This window comes from Embiotoca jacksoni, unplaced genomic scaffold (assembly GCF_022577435.1).
Source record: "Embiotoca jacksoni isolate LCO1_2020_lvr unplaced genomic scaffold, fEmbJac1.0.p SCAF_18, whole genome shotgun sequence".
NCBI lineage: Eukaryota > Metazoa > Chordata > Actinopteri > Embiotocidae > Embiotoca > Embiotoca jacksoni.
The window spans coordinates 2,375,943-2,392,270 of NW_027185318.1; the positions used below are offsets into that span (position 1 = coordinate 2,375,943).

At 45.9% G+C, this 16,328-nt stretch overlaps 2 protein-coding genes across 2 annotated transcripts in view; one reads left to right on the forward strand and one right to left on the reverse strand.

Moving 5' to 3' along the window:
• Nucleotides 1-3,486, reverse strand: part of LOC138199812 (formin-like) — a 48,092-nt gene extending 44,606 nt beyond the window's left edge. The window contains exons 1-2 of the mRNA XM_069152029.1: nucleotides 3,399-3,486; nucleotides 874-2,582 (exon numbers count right to left, since the gene is read on the reverse strand). Of these exons, the coding sequence (XP_069008130.1) occupies nucleotides 874-2,473 (1,600 nt within the window). The 5' untranslated portion in view covers nucleotides 2,474-2,582; nucleotides 3,399-3,486. The remainder of the gene's footprint in view (nucleotides 1-873; nucleotides 2,583-3,398) is intronic.
• A 2,285-nt stretch (nucleotides 3,487-5,771) lies between these two features.
• Nucleotides 5,772-16,328, forward strand: part of LOC138199813 (ryanodine receptor 3-like) — a 91,581-nt gene continuing 81,024 nt past the window's right edge. Inside the window, exon 1 of the mRNA XM_069152030.1 lies at nucleotides 5,772-6,254. Within this exon, the coding sequence (XP_069008131.1) occupies nucleotides 6,207-6,254 (48 nt within the window). The 5' untranslated portion in view covers nucleotides 5,772-6,206. The remainder of the gene's footprint in view (nucleotides 6,255-16,328) is intronic.

The window sequence follows — 16,328 nt, forward strand, 5'->3', positions numbered from 1 at the left end:
CACTGAACTAGGCTTCTGCAATTATTGTGGCTTTGCAAAGATTATAATGTCGAATGAATGTTGTGAGTGTTCAAATCCATTTATTGTGTCCCTGTCAGAGTGACATAAAACAGACAAGATTAAAAAAAAAAAGAGGAAGAATTCTGCAAATAAGGATATTTTAATCCTTTTCTCTGCAGCCTTTGTGGCCCCTGAGTCCCTGATCCTTTGTCAGGTTCCTGTGAACTTGGTAGGATGACAACAGATCTCTCAGAGTCCAAATTGGCAATGCTTCAGTTACCACTGTGCTCACGAGAACTCTGGTCGGGTCGAACTTTATGTCAACTTAAAGCCTTTGATCTGGGACACTCCCTCCCACTAATCTCTGCCTTCCCTGCGGCGCCGAGAGAGTTAAAATGGATCATCGGTGAAGCTGTTCTCAGGCCCTGCTTTCCCTTTGTCCAACTCTGTTGGGGACTTTTTGAATTTGTGGTCACGCGTCAAAACACAGCAGTCCCAAACCAACGGGACTAACGAAGACATGTTTTGAAGAACAACACCAATTATTGAACTAACTAGTTGATTAGAAAGCAGCTGCAGGGACAAAGTAAAACGGATGTCAGGTTCAGTGCTGCAGAGCAGTGCTGGAGCATTTCAACACACACACACACACACACACACACACACACACACACACACACACACACACACACACACACACACACACACCTTGTTCTGTTCTTTGAAAGCCAAACAGCAAAGACAAACAAAGGGCATATTCTGACAGACGTGTGATGACACGGAGACGATAAAAGCACTGATGTCAACATGAACGTGAAGGCAGACAGTTTGTGGTGAATCACTGTGTTCAAAGAGGGATTTCTAGTCACTCACCAGTTGTTGTGGAGTTGCTGGAGGAGTTCCACTTGGAGCTGCTGCGACGCCTGCTGAGGTTCAGATCCAGACGAGTGACGGTGCGCTTGTTGCCGTTTTTGTCGATGACCTCGGTGAAGATTTTGGGCTCGTCTGTGTTACTGCAGCTGTCCCGGTCGGGGTCTACATCCTTATGGGAGAGCAGCACGATGCGGTGGTTGAGCTGTGGGCTCACCTGCTTGGAGGACAGAGGAGACAGGGCTGGGGACATGCTCTGGAGGCTGTTTGAAGCCGGGAAAGAGGTGTTGAAGACCCCAACCAGAGTCGGTGAAGAGGGGCTCTTTGCGTGGGACCTGGCTGGGGGAGAGGGCTCGGTGGTGTGGGACAGAGGCAGCCGGAGCCCCTCATACAGTTTGTTACGCGACTTTTCCTTACTGACTCCTACCAGCTGGTCTCCATTTAGCCCTGTCCACTCTCCATACTCCTGCTGGTATGTGCTCGTCCCTGGATTAGGCCCAGCAGGCCCGTCCCCGTCTGGACTTGTGTGGCTGACGTGTTGCACTCTCACTTCCACGTCCTGCACCTTGGCCACGACCCTCACCCCCGTACTTCTCCGATTGATTTCATTGTAGAGCTGCTGAGCGGACTTAACTGTCGATGCGTTCTCGACCAACGTCTCAACTGGAGAATCAAACCTTTTAATCGGTCGAAGGTTGCTCCCACTTTCTCGCCGGGTCAGACCCTCCATCAGGCTGCAAGAGGAGGACTCGTAACCCAGCTCACCGTCACACTCCGAGAAGTCAATATAGAAATCCATATCGGGGTCAAATGTGCGGTTGTCCTCCATGAAGTCCCAGCCCTCACGAGCAATCTGGAAGGGTTCCTCCATCGGCAGGATGGGATTACTGACAGCGCTAACGTAGGAGCCGGTCACCGGGCTGTCAGATACGTGGACGGAGGCTGTGGTCGCGGGGATCTGCTCCACTTCTGAAGCTGCAGATGTGGACATGTGGCTTTCACTTTCAAGCTCCACACACGAATTTCCACCGGGTACTCTCTTTTTCATCTTACTGTGCAGGAAATCCTCAGCGCTGTCGAGCTTCTTGGCTCCCATCTTCTTCAGCTTTTTGCTCTTGGATGCACCTCTCTTGTGCTCCGGAGACACGGCGAGGGGGTAGTTGTTGTTGCTGCTGCTGCTGCTGCTGAGAACCTGACCTCCAAGGTGAACTTCCTGACCCTCCATGCAACCCTGGAGTTTCCCATCCTGGTTCCCCATCCTGACTTTGTTGGTGCAATCCCTACACAGTGATAACAGATCCGCCAGCAACTGGTGATGCTCAGCCGCCAGCCAACAGAGCTCTGCGACTGCTTCCTTTGTTGCCTGCTGGGAGTTGAGGAGTTTGCCCGAGGAGTCAGAAGACTGGCCTCTTTGTTCGGACACCGCGAGATCCTCCTTTCTCCAGTCATGGTCATTACCGGCCCTCTCTGGATGAGGGGCGCGGCTCTTGTACTTGAAGCACGGGGCCCGCCTCTTTGGGAAATAGAGGCTGATGTTGCTCAGCTCACGGATGGGCACATACAGAAGCAGGACGGTGTGAGTGCCCTCCATGATGGGTGCCATGTTAATCACTCAAGCACTGCGAGGAAACCGTCAGCCCGCAGATGGAGTGATGGGACTCGGACTGCAGAAGGAGGATCTCCGGCTATTCATCACTCGGCCTGTCCAGATGCTGTCGGAGAGAAGGCAGAGCACAGCCATAAACTAGGATACATACAATTAACATGTTAGTCCTGCTGGAGACATTTCTTGCCTCCAGATACCAGACTTTTTTGTATTCTTGTGCAAGTTCGAGCTTTAACTAAACCATAATCTTAATAGTCATCCTGTCACTGCTGTGAGTGGCCTCCATAGCTCATTGACCAATTTGTTAATTAAAAACTAAACGCAAATCCAACACTGCGTAGATTAAACCACACAGTGCTCCCAACTTCCCCCTCTCTGGCCTCGTCGTTTAAGAAGAAGGAACATTTCTAAACCGCATTTCATAAACATTTCACAAGCTGCCGCATAAATCCAGCCGCTGTCACCCGAGGTGACGACACATGCGGAGCGCCATGCGTGCCGGGGCTGACCACCAAACATGCTGACAAGCAAAACAGGAGCGCATTTTTACTTGTGCGCCAAAGCTTTAACATTTCGCAGCAACTGTTTACATCACAACATAATCCCGTGGGTTGCTGTCACCTTGCAACAGCCACGGGTGCATTGTCATGTTAAAATGGCAGCAGAATTAAAACTGCCCTCCAGAGATCGGGGCTTTACTGCTGCCCACTACAAATGAAATCGACAAAATATTTTGCAACATTTATAATAATTAAAAAAAAAAAAATGTAATCACGCATAAACACTGCGATTGTTCCTCAAAGCAGCTTCAGTCTGATCTCGTGCTTACTTCGTTTGGAGCTGCAAGTGCGTTGAAGTCAATTTCCGCCTGCAGCAGGTAAAGAAAGCAGCAGCAGTTTAGAAAAGATAAACAGTTACTTACCCGATTTAGTGGCATGGCAAATATTTCTTCACATCTCTGTGCTGCAATCAGCCAGCACTCAGCGCTGCTCCACTGCTCGGCTTGTCCGTCGTGACGGACGTGTCTTCGGTCCAATAGGGGAACTCACCGCTGGCTGCCTGCTCTGTGATTGGTGCTTTAGTATTTATCCACAGCCCGCATCTTGAGCGAGTGCAGCTGCTGCAGCGTGCAGGTGGGCCATGTGATGGCGTTCAAGTCCGGACGTCGGACGGGGAAGAAGGAAACTTTGGCTGCAGTTCAGATAATTCAGCAAATTCTTCCGTTTCCCAGGCAAACACGAGCATCTGTACGTACACAGAGATATGAGTGCATGTGGAAGCTTTGTACTTGCTCTTTGAAGGCCTGATGTGACGCCATTTCTTACGAAACAGAGACACCTATTGGCCAATTTGTGTATTAACTGGCATGCTACCTCGTTGGATTTTTAATAACAGTATCTTAAATTAAAATGTAAATGTTTTCATTCAATTTAATTCACCAAAAGGAGGTTTATTTAAAAAAAAAATCTATGTAAACTGTAGTTCTGACAGTGACAAACATCCACCAGAAAAACAAAACAAACAAATTCAAATCGGAATGATATATATCGATATATTTTATAACAATGCAGTCACACTAACTACTAAATATGTAGATGGGAATATAACAGAAAAGGGATGATTTGCTGATGTCACACAAACATATCGACAGGAGAATTAAATGAAATTGGATTGAAAATTCTGCCAGTAAAATAGGCAATATGAAGGTAATATAACAGACCTCAGTAAAGTTTGAGGACTTATGCACTTCTACGTCCGGACACTCTTGAAGACATCATGTTGACGAAAGCGGTTGAAAAGCAAGAATGAGCCAGGACAGCTGACAGGAAGAGAGAGCAGACCCAAACACCAGACACCGGAAGCAAATTGTAAACCACTCCGTAGTTGTGCAGCCGACAGGTAAACAAAAACACCGGGAAACACTCGGAGAGCTCCAGAAGTCAACTTACAAGCTGCAAAGCACTGACCCGACACGGAGGAACAATGACGTCATCTGACGACTGAAAGGGGGAAGCGGCAGAGCGCGTGCTATCTATCGGACTAATGAGACACAGGTGAGCACCAGAAATGGCGGGAAAAAAAGCACTAACCTAAACACAAAAGCAGGAAGTAACACACCTGTGATTGATTTCAAAATATAACCGGAAAACCAACAAAGCGGTTCGGTCTGTGCTGCTTTAAGAGCAAACAGTTCATTTATGAACAATAATTTAAAATAGTAGTGAGACGCAATTAAGTGGAGTCTGTGAGCAATGATCCACCAGCTTTTTTTGGGCCTCCTTTGCTTTTTTTTTGTTTTTTTTAAAACTGCAAAGTTCAATGTATAAATAAAGGGATGTGGAACATGCAGAGTGGTGAAGAGAAGTCAGAAAGGAGGAATTAGGTCTCGGCAGTTCACAGTCTGGACGTTAGAGGGCAGCAGCACTTCATGATAGGAGGAAGCACGTGTTTATTTACTGTGGAGATGATGATACATTATTTAAAGGCAAGTCATCCAATGCAAATGTTTTAAATAGTTAAATACGTGTACAGTAAACTGTTTTTTAATGAGCCCTGTTCGAAGTGAAGGTTCAACTCGGCTAAAATCAATGATATGGATGTTTAACTCTGACTCTTATTGGCATTTTATCACACATGTAACACTATAGCTACATCATTTGCCAGCATTGTGTTTCAGTTCGGGCTGCAGATAATTATTTTCACTATCGATTAATGTGTTGATTCGTTTTTTGATTAATCAATTTGTTGCTTGGACTTCATAATGTCAGAAAATGTTTTCCCAAACGTGCAGCCTGAAGTGTTTAGTTTAGTCCCGACCAACAGTCCAAAGATATTCAGTTTATCATCATGGAAGATTAAAGGAACCAGAAAATATTAACATTTAAGAAGCTGTAATCAGAGAAGTTTCATTAAAAAAAAAAAAAAAAAAAGATGAGTTGATGATAATTATAACATTTTCTGTCGATCAAACCTATCGATTAATGGACTTATCGTTGCAGCTCTAGTCTCAGGGTCAAATAGATGTTAAAAATATGTTGATATTCGAGGATATTTGGACTTCATCCTTCATCAGTGACACGCATACCTCCACAGAAATGTGTGTAGCAGTCAGTAAGTCATGTCCGAGTCGTTGTTTCATACTGTTCGATGAGGAAGTGAGGAAGAAGCTGTAGTTTGCAGCGTGCAGCGTGTTGCAGCTTCCTCCACACAGAGGCATGTGTGCGCTGCGGGGCGCTGACCATGGTGCTGATCTGGACCGGCACTGGAAATCGCTTCCGTCCATTGCATGCACACCGTGACAAACACTGCGCGGCTCACACCGACTCTCCGCTGTCTGGGAATGCGCACAGATCAGGCAGAGAAAACGGATCTGGATAGCAGCGTGGGACTCGATTTTGGCGCACCGATTGTTTGAATATTCGCGCTTTCACGGCTGAATTAATAAGCTGTGCCGGTGACGTCGAAGATAAAGACCCCGCCGCTGCTGTATCTTGACTACAGGACTTGGCTTCTCCCCGCTTCCCATCCCCACACCGTCCCCAGTTGCTCCAGCGCCACCGATGCTGCTGACACACACTCCTCCTCCGGGCGGCGAGCGGGGCGTGAGCACAGGGGCTTGAGTGACACATGCTGCGGTAGTCTCCCCCGCTGTATGGCCGGTGGATTAGCTATATGCTAATATCGATAGGAGAGAGGAGCCAGCGGAGTCTGAACAGGCTCCTTCGCAGCCATGGCTGAAGGTGGAGAAGGAGAGGATGAAATTCAGTTCCTCCGAACTGTAAGTACATTTCCGGCCGCTTGTAGGCTACTTGAAGCGCAGCTCCGGTGGTGGCCGTGTGTGGAAATATGTGTCGCTCTCTCTTTCATGGTACCTTGTGTGCGTGTGTGAGATTTTTCTGTCGATTGCCACACTGACAGATGTTATTTAATCACGCAGCCCTTTGACAACCCTCTGCCTTCTTGCAGATCTCAGATGCGGTGATAGTCCCCCTATTGTTTTGCGCATCGTTCACTGACAGCTATTGTCTTTTCTGCAGTCCCAGTCTCAAGAAGTTGACAGCAGTATTTTCTCTGCCGTGGAAAACTTACCTATGTACCTTACTGCACCGTTGTTATTGCGATCTGTCCACAGTTTGACAGCACAAAACACTGATTTAACTTAAATGACTGGCAGCATCAAATGGATTAACTGTCCTTCTGCATCACTTAAATCTCGAAAGAAAACAGGGACTTCTGAATCCGTGTGCACGCTGTGGTCGCCTGGCAGGCTGAGCTGCATGTCCAGACAGTCGCCCCAGGGTTCCTGTGCAGCAGCAAAGGTCTATGCAAATGACCCGAGGACCATATTTTGTAATAAATACGGTTTTGTTGCACCGAGCCAGCTCATTAAAGCTGTGTAACTTGTTGGACACAAAGCCAGTAGATTGTAGACAGACTGTATTGTTTGCTCCTAAATATTGTCTATAATTTAGGATTAAGCAGGCTGTAGACTTGTTTGCTCTTCTTGGATGTAGCGCTGAACTACAGTGGAAATATTTGCCACTTAGTTCAAATATATTTCTATAGCTGAGGATGAGTGTTTTAAGCTTGCACATATCTGGCAGCGGTTGAACACAGAGGAACAGTTTCTGTTGATGGAGATGGATGATGACATGATCTGCTCGTCGGTGGCGAAAATGCATCGAGAGGCGCATCACGTCTGAAAATACTCGTCTAGGATAGATGAAGGAGCGGAGCGTTGGAGGTCTTCCAGATAGACCCTGAGACAGTGGGAGGTGTTTGGTTGCACATATCGCTGGCACTGGTGCTTGTGGTTTCCCTTTATTAAGCTGCTCACAGATGCGCAGCCTGCTGTACTTTGAGGCAGACACAGCAGGGATGGTCCTGTTTTTATGTAAACTATATCAACCCATTCATTTTTAGTTTAATTTTCTCATCCATGTTTTTTTGAGACATAAATTGAGAAGTTTTAAACTAGATTGCTGCAAAGTATCTTTGTAATTGAATATATTTACCCAACAAATAACAGTGAACATGCCGACAGAGATGTGAGCAGACGCTCCATAGCGTGTTTTTTAGGTATCAGAGAGGCATTAACAACATGTGTGATGGAATCTTGTCTAAGTCGGTATTCTTGCTCTGAAAACCAATCTGCAAGAGGCAGTGTTGTTTAAAAAGCCTCTTGGTTTTCCTCCGAAAAAGCTGATACCTCCTGCTCCCTTTGTCCCGCAGCCATCCAACCTTTTAACCACAGCTCATAGAGGTCATCTCATCAGCATGCCTGCCACTTCGCAACACAGCTGACATTTCAGCACCGTTTCTTTTCTTTCCTGGCCTTCAACCTAAATGCCACCAAATCCACAGTCCAGATTTTTGCAGACAACCTTCTGCGAGAGGTGCGGATTTAGTTGATTTTGCTCGCTCGGCTGTTTTCGTCCAATTTGTTGGATTCACATTGGACATATTTTTTTCCCCCCCACTTGTAACTCTGCGAGAAGAAGTGAGATGACATTGACTAATAGGGAACTGCTGTTGCTTTAAAAAAAAAAAAAGGGCTTAGCAGCTTGTTGCATCCCTCCACACAGGGAAGCAGCTGACAGGCTGGATGGTGTGGGGATGAGGGGCGCAGAGAGCGAGCTTGGTGTTCATGAGTGTAAAAGTGTGTGTGTGTGTGTGTGTGTGTGTGTGTGTGTGTGTGTGTGTGTGTGTGTGTGTGTGTGTGTGTGTGCGCGCGTGCGTGCGTGTTGAATGCAAATGCGGAGCCGTAGCTGTGTGGTGCAGTCAGGCTGCACCAGACGTGCCACAGCAGAGCACAGTGCAGAAATTATTCATCAGTCCAAGCAAGATGCAGATGAACTACTCAGTGTACTCGGTGCAGATTCACGCTGCAGTTTCTACATGCATGCACATGTGTACAGTATATAGGGACACACATTTACTTACAGTGCATGACTCAAGTCAGTCCTGCAGAAACAATGCTCAGTTGGATACACGTATTCAAACACACAGACACACAGACTCTGTTCTTGCCTTTACGTTGGTACAGCTTAGTGTGTGTCGATATGTAGAGGCTGCATTTCCTGCTGGCATCCCAACGTTGCCGGTTATTGGAGTCAAGGAGCTTGATAAAGCAGTTTGCAAACTGCCTTTTCTCTAACAACACAAAGTAATTTCCCCGGAGTGGTGACAGAAATTACCCCTGCCGGACTGCCGCCTATAAACCTAACGCAGTGAAAGGAAAGGAGAGGAAAGGAGAGGAGAGGAGAGGAGAGGAGAGGAGAGGAGAGGAGAGGAGAGGAGAGGAGGAGATGGGAAGAGCGGCGGTATCTCAGCCGTGGGTAATTTGATGTTACAGGAAGAGGAACGGTGCCGATCTTGAGGCAGGAGACTCGGAGAACGGCTTCACCCACAAACTGCTGTTTAATGTCAGAGAGTGTAATAAGACTGCACGTTGGAACTTTATTCGTCCTGTTTGCAAACGTCCTCAGATGCACCAGCGCAATTAGCGGTGGCTTTATAATAAGCAGTATAGTGAATAAAATATCATCTTACAGTTCCATTGCTCAGGCTGCTCATTATGTAAGGGTACTCACATACTGTGTGTTGTGTCATTAGAGTACAGCAGAGAGGAAGAAGAAGAAGAGGGAATCGTAACAAACTTTTGTTCTCGTGTCACACCGCTTCTCTTGTTGTAATACTTGAAATCATCCCGACAGAAAGCTGCTTATTAGCTAATACACACTACAGCAGGCAACGCTGACACCCACGCACAAGCACACACGCACTGCTCCTCTGTGGCGAGGATCCCCACTAGGCGAATATCAAATTCTGGGGATCTATTAGCAGTTTGAGTGGGAGTAGTGACTTTGAAAAGGCCAGACTAGTGCTGTGACTAATGCACTGTGGCTTGTTTGTGTGAAGGCACCGGCCTCACTTTGCATCCAGGCGATGGCTGTCATTACAGCAGCGCAGGAGAAGCAATGCAACGAGCCAAAACAAGCCGCTTCAGAAAAAACGACAACAAAGACTGTAAAAGCAGTAAAGTGTTGATTGTTGCTGTGCCCACAGCGTCGGTGCCAGAACTCACTACCTCCTAACTCACTCATGCCTCTCTGTGCACCCTTCTCCAGGTCTCCTTTCTGTTCCTTTGTTGCTGTGGCTCGTTCCCGTTCTGCATCGCTTCGCTCCTCACTCCCTTTTATCATATTTTGCGTTTCACTGGCTCACTTTCACCGATTTCCACTTTAATCTCCCTCTTTTCTCCCGTTGCACCTTTGTTCCTCACTTCCATTGTGAACGACTGTGATCTTGCCTGCTATGAACATGTGCTAGTATGTATGTATGGAGGATGTTCCCTGCAGATGGAGACGGTGGTGTGTGAGGTCCTGCGAGGCAGTCAAAGGTGCCCTTGATCTGCAGTCAGAGAAATATTCTTCCTACAAAACTGCATGGAAGCATATTTGGTTAGCAGGAGGACAAGTTATTGCTACCCTCATTCTCATTTGTCCTGTATCCTGTCGATGTTTGCGCAGGATTTCAGCGCTACAAGTACGCCTGACTTCCTTCGTCTTTGGCTCCTCCTGTTGCTCAGTCACTTGCCTGGTGTATAATTATTAGAGATTACCATGAAATTATTCCCAAGGATGGCAATTCACTTCAGCAAATCATTGCATTCTGCTTGACACTAAGGAGGGGAGCTTTAATGTTATTATGATGAGGTCTGCTGTCATTTCATGGTTGAATTTAAAAAAAGAAGAGTAATGGCTCAGTTTCATTAGCAACCAAAAGGCATCTTGAGCATAATGGTGCAGATTTGGGCGCAGAGCTTCACTCTGAAAATGCTTTATAAGGATCAATGAAACCAAGGAAATTTCTTCTTTTGATGCAAGGTGTCGGGAAATATTCCCTTGCCTTGTGTTTTTATCTTTTTGCCAGCTGTTCTGTTCACAATTTAGATGCAAAAAAAGCTGTTGATATGTGTGCAAGCTTGACTTTCCACATCCGCATATAGTTTATTTATTTCTGACATGCTGTCTGTTGTGAAAGTGTGAATTGTAATTGCTTCGTAGTGTGCTTTTTCCTGGATGAGTTGCATTTAAATTGCTCAGATTGCGAAGTTATTTCATGCATACGGCATGGTATTGATTAGATCTATTCTCTTTTTCGGTGCTGCTCACAAACATGTTCTCACGGCCCTGCTGCTGTATTGATTTCTTTCATATCTCCTGTTGGCGTCACCTAAAACTCATTCACACTTCCCTGATATTGCACTTTTAAAAACTCAACTTGCAGAAAAGTAAGTCGGTGTAGAGACAGAGTGGAAGTGTTGTTCAGCAGAAGGCTGTTTCTCTGCGTTGCGTGATGAAGATGGACAGATCGGATAGGCCTGCGATGTCGAGGGAATTAAGCCGGTCGGTCTGCCCAGAGACAACCCAGTCTAAAGCTGCTGTAATGAGCTATTGATCGTGCCACCAAATGAAGAAATTTCCTCAGTAATGTCAGTGGCATGCAGTAAACGGGCCTGATTGATCTGGTGTTTCACAGGATGAATATTTAATAAGGCAGTGTAGGAAGTTTCCTTCCATTGAAGTCCCTGTTTTCTCTTTGGTTATAGACCTCCTATTTCTGCACGTTTCCAGCTGTAACAGAGAGGCTTGATATGACAATGCTGACTGATGTGCCCGAGATGTGTTCCTTATGCTAGGTATGCAATAAGGTGCCAGGTACCATGTTGCAGAAGGAGCAACGAGGTGTTTTTTGAATCATTGGAAAAGCTATAATTTTTTTTGTTTTTGCATTAATCCCAGAGTAATTCAATTTACAGCTGATTTGTTGTAATATTTTAACCTAAACTCTTATCTTGTTTTGTCCTTCTGCCACTTCCTGATATCTACGGATGGCTGATTTGGACCAATGACAATACACCGCAATTAATCACCATAAGGCATAAAGTGTAAACTTGCCACGGAGGCTCTCCAACCTCCAGCCACCGTTAGCCTGTTGGTAGCGGCTGCCTCCTCCATAGCTAGCGGGGCCATCTCCCATCTCTGTCTCTGCTTCTCTTTGCCGTCGCTTCTTGGCAGTTAATGTTGGCTTACAGATACGAGGCTGTGTCTCTGAATCTGCCTCAGTCCAAAAAGATGCAGCCATCCAGGCAGAAGATCTTCCAAATTGCTCATCAAAAATTACAAAAGTTTGGATGGGACGCAACAGCGAGTTCTGTTGTGGCGTGTTAATAAGTGAGCTTTAAGGGTGCTGGTTGTTTTCTCTTTTTTGATATTTTTTGGGGCAGCTGTGTGATGAGTCGAACTGAGCGTACTGTGGGTGAATCGTTTCAGCGATGTCGGACTTTCTCAATTTTACCTTTTTGTTTTCTCATTTATTTGATCATTTGAGTCGCTGCACGGTGAGACACATTGCACTGCATTAATTAGATCCTCGTCCCGAGTGTCACTGTTTTCTGCTATTTAACCCAAAACAAAAGAAAGAATCACCTCTTCAGTTCTCGCTGCAGGGATGACACCACAAGGTTTCGTTAAATTAAAACTTTCTTCCAGATAAAACGGACGTTAATATAAATCTGACAAACATAGCGAGGTACATCCCGTGTAGTTACCTTCGTTGAACCAATTCTTTCCTTCAGGTGACAGTGTCTGCTGTGCACATGAGAGCTTTGTAGGGTTTCCCTCTCTGTGCAGCAGACAGACCTGCTACCACAGAGACAATGTCAACGATTCCAGCGTTTTACCACGGTTAAAAATCATGAAAACTCTTGCGCATGTGAATCACTCTCCTCCTACAGAAAGCTGCTCTGGTATCTGCTGCGATTATGTCCAATGTTCTGTCTCCCCACTGTGCCTCTAATAAGCCATTTCGAGGAGTGTTCACTGCTGCAATCTGCTGCCGAGGACCACTTTATAGGAGGAAGTTGAGTGCCTTTCTCCGAGTTTACGTAAACCTTGACAAGCAACCGAAATTGTGGCGCTGGATCGTTATGCTGCGGGGAAGCTACTCCTGGTGTCACCGGTGCATGTTAGTGATGAATCTTATTGACTTGGCTGAGGGTGAGTAATTGAGTAATTATCCCCCCCAAAAAAGTCCAGAGATGTTCCCTCCTGCAGGCGGGTGCCAAAGTCTCGGCCTTTTCATCTGTTATTGACGGCGGTGGCGTTACTCATAAAAGATTCATACCTTTTTAACAACCTCCGTGTCACACCACGCTAACACAGACAAGGAGACGTCACCTTCTTTATTGGGTCTTGTTGCTGCAGAGTCAACGATGTGACTTGTAAAAAAAAAATGCGCTATGCTGCCTCACCAGCTAGCAGGGCGGGAGATCCATGGGATTGCATTTGCACTAAGAATACTCGTAGCCACACGCATGTCCGCTAACATATATTCAACTCTCCCTCATCGCTGCCTGTTGTGCTTTCAGGTTTCAAGAGCGTTGCCTTGTGAATATGGCATTATACTGTCGCTTTTTGGTACTTTGTACTTTCTTCTGGGACTCTGCAGTGCTTCTGTAGAGGAAACTTTTATAGCCAGGTTTATGTCTAGCCCTGCAGGTGAGGGAATGCATAGAGACGGTGGAGCATTTTTTATTTTTTTATCCTTCTGCTAGGCTGAGTGTCTCTGCAGCATTGCTCCGTTTTTTGAGCCCCCAGTCGCGCTCCCTCCCAACTTAGGAAGTGTTACTGTTGCAGAGTAGCTGAGGCGCTGACACTTCAAAAGTCCCCCACCAGGCTCTCAACAGCCTCTTCCTTGAATGTATGACAAATCGGAGAGCTGCCGGTTGATTTTTGATGCTGCAAAAATTGCCTTACAAGAGGCTGCCTTCCACCTGGGTGAGGTGATGTCTGATTTCCAGCACCACCATCTGCCTTTTCATGACATGCTCCTCAGGTTTGTGTTCCTAAATTTGGCAAATGGCACAAAGTCAGACTAGAGCTCTGCTTTAATGTGCCTTCTCTTCGCTCGTGTGATTGTTTTCTCTGAGTCTCAGCTGCGCTTTAGCTTTGACACCTCAACCCTTCACCTGGGCGTCAGCACCGGTCCCTGAACAAATCGAGTTTGACACAGAGGTGCCTCAGCTGTAGTTCAATCTCAACTCTCTTCTCTGCCGGGGGCCCCGACACGACTACGCTCACAAGCATGTGGATGAATGCTGTGAAGAGTTTTTGGTCAGGTCAGGCCTTAAAGGACAATGGATATTTTTATCCTGGAGAAGCTGACAGTGCGATCGCTGTTATTGCATATATAAGGGAGTACGTGTGTCCAGGTCTCTGCAGAACAGGGCAAAATAATATCAGTTCTGAAATTTATTTCCCCAGTTTGTAAATCCATTTAGATGCACTCTTTGTACAAACTGCCTTATTTTTTCTATTTAATGCTAAGCTGGTCGGCTGTTGGCTCGTATAGGTCATACAGGCTGCACTCGTGTGGCATCGACATGCATTCTGGGTGATCTGATCACAAGTGGTCAGCTCTAAACATGGCAGCTCTCACCTTGGGGTTATCATGCGTTGACCTCCTGTGGTATGATCTCACTTCCCCAATCTGTATGGAAATGAACACGTACGTCACATGAATATACAATTAAATAAACACACGAACATGTACAGAAAAGTGCATTTAACAAAATGAGACTTCCTCAGATCATTTCAGTGGATTTAACAGGGTCTGTGCTGTGGTGGATAAATCAACTGTGCAAGTGGGCAGAGCTATTCAGATGTCTGTCTGATATGTAAGAAGAAGAAGAAGAAGAGCAGGCAGAGATCTTGAGATGTAAACACTGTTTGAGTGGAGGAAAAAAACAAACATCCAAAACTAAGGAACCTGCTGTAATGCGATGGTAACACAGTCACAGTTAGTTGAGTAGGTACTCCTTCATTTGCATCAACACTGCTAACAGAATGCGTCCCAGACCACCTCTGAATGTCACAAGCCTCATATTTAGAGTGGTATCAATCAAGACAACATATCAAATGTTGAAACTGAGAAATTGTGTTGTTTCTTCCCTGCATGGTGGAGTTTTAACTTGCATTTGTGGATGCAGGGATGAGGGTTTTTCAAAGTCTTCCCGACTCCATTCAGTGATTTCCACCACAGATTTGTGTCCGTTTCTAACGCAGTGCCACGTGAGGGCCTGAACATCACGGCCATCCAATATTGGTTTTGACCCATGTCCCTTGTGTGAAGAGATTTCTCTGGATTCTCAAAATCTTTTAATGACATTATGTACCGTAGACGATGAAATCCCCAAATTTTGCGCAATTCTACATAGAGGAACATTATTCTTATGTTGTTGCAGTATTTGTCGACGCAATCTTTTACAGAGCAGTGAACTGGTTAACCGGGAGTCAAAAAGTATGCTCGACTTCCTCGACACAAGAAAGTTACAAATGCACCTGTTAGTGCTGCTTTAGACTTCGTCCCTTTGGACCTCCAAGAAAGCTCTTCCCCTAAAAATACAACACAGCGCTTGTCAGAAAGTAGAGGCAGCCTATTTTCCCTGCTCTGTACCACATATTCTCTCAGCAAATAAGGTTACTTTGTGGAGGGGAAAGTAGTTTGTTCCTTTTGTTCAAGCCCTTGCTACAGTGCTGTCACATATTGCGCCTGAGCATCCCCGCTGTCATCATGTAGTCGGGGGGGAGGGGAAGGACACGCAATAACACCCCGATCTTTGTCCATAGTCTTTGTATTGCCTCAATTTCAAGCCAGTGGAAACATTACATAGATGTTCAATTCCTGAGCTTTCCCCTCCTTTTTTTTTTTTTTTCCTTTCTTCCTTTTGTTAAATAGCCCGGACACTTGAAGCCTGTAGTACGGAGGGAAGGGATGAAAACGCTTACTTAGCTTTTTACATTAATGCCACAGCCAGGGAGGCAAAGCGGAGCTGCAAAGTGCAATCAAACACTTTACAGCCTCCCTGCTCCGCTCCTTCGGTACTGAGGCGTGTAGACGGGCCTAACACCTCCAGACCTGGGCGGGGGTGGAGGAGTGGGGGGGGGGGGGTGATCTGCCTGCAGCGCTCACTTACATGTTGTATAAATGGTATCTACATTGTGATGTACTCTTACATTTTAAAAGCCAACACCGGCAACAAACATTTAAGATGAGGCCGTTTTTCACCTCCGAGCTATTAGGTTCACAGTGATCGCCATACCTGTCTAATCTCCGAGATGAATTGCTTCAGTCCATATGGCTGCCGCTGCTCACAGCTGTATAGTGCGAGTGTATGGTGATTGGATAATTAGATTGCACAATATGTGCCAGATGACTGTTACACGCATACACAAACAACCTCAGAGCATCAAATATGGACTATTGAATCACCACAGATCAGATTATCTCCCAGTGCCTTGGTAGTATTTTCTCATTTATTTATTCTTGTAAAGTTGAGTTTGTTGTAATGTAGTGATGTCAAAAGATTTGGCTCTTGTCGATGTTATGTACATGTATAAACTTGACTTGCCTGCACGGATGTTGCAGATCATAACTTTAGATGGATGGAGCACACGGTGTACAAAATGTAAATACATGTAATGAATCTTCAAACGTACTGTATTCGTGCCAGTGCGGTCGAGGCTGCAGCTGCATGCACTTTGTGCCAGGAACTGGCTGGCGCTGTTCAATAACAAGCTGTAAGGCTGTTATCCACAGCACAGCCTTTTAAAGGAGGCGGAAATTTTAGCGGATATCGAGATTAATTTGTGGTGTCACACTGGCATGAGGATATTAATGATGTGTGTGTGTGTGTGTGTGTGTGTGTGTGTGTGTGTGTGTGTGTGTGTGTGTGTGTGTGTGTGTGTGTGAGAGAGGTTGTGAGGTTCTTGTGCTCTCTATAGCT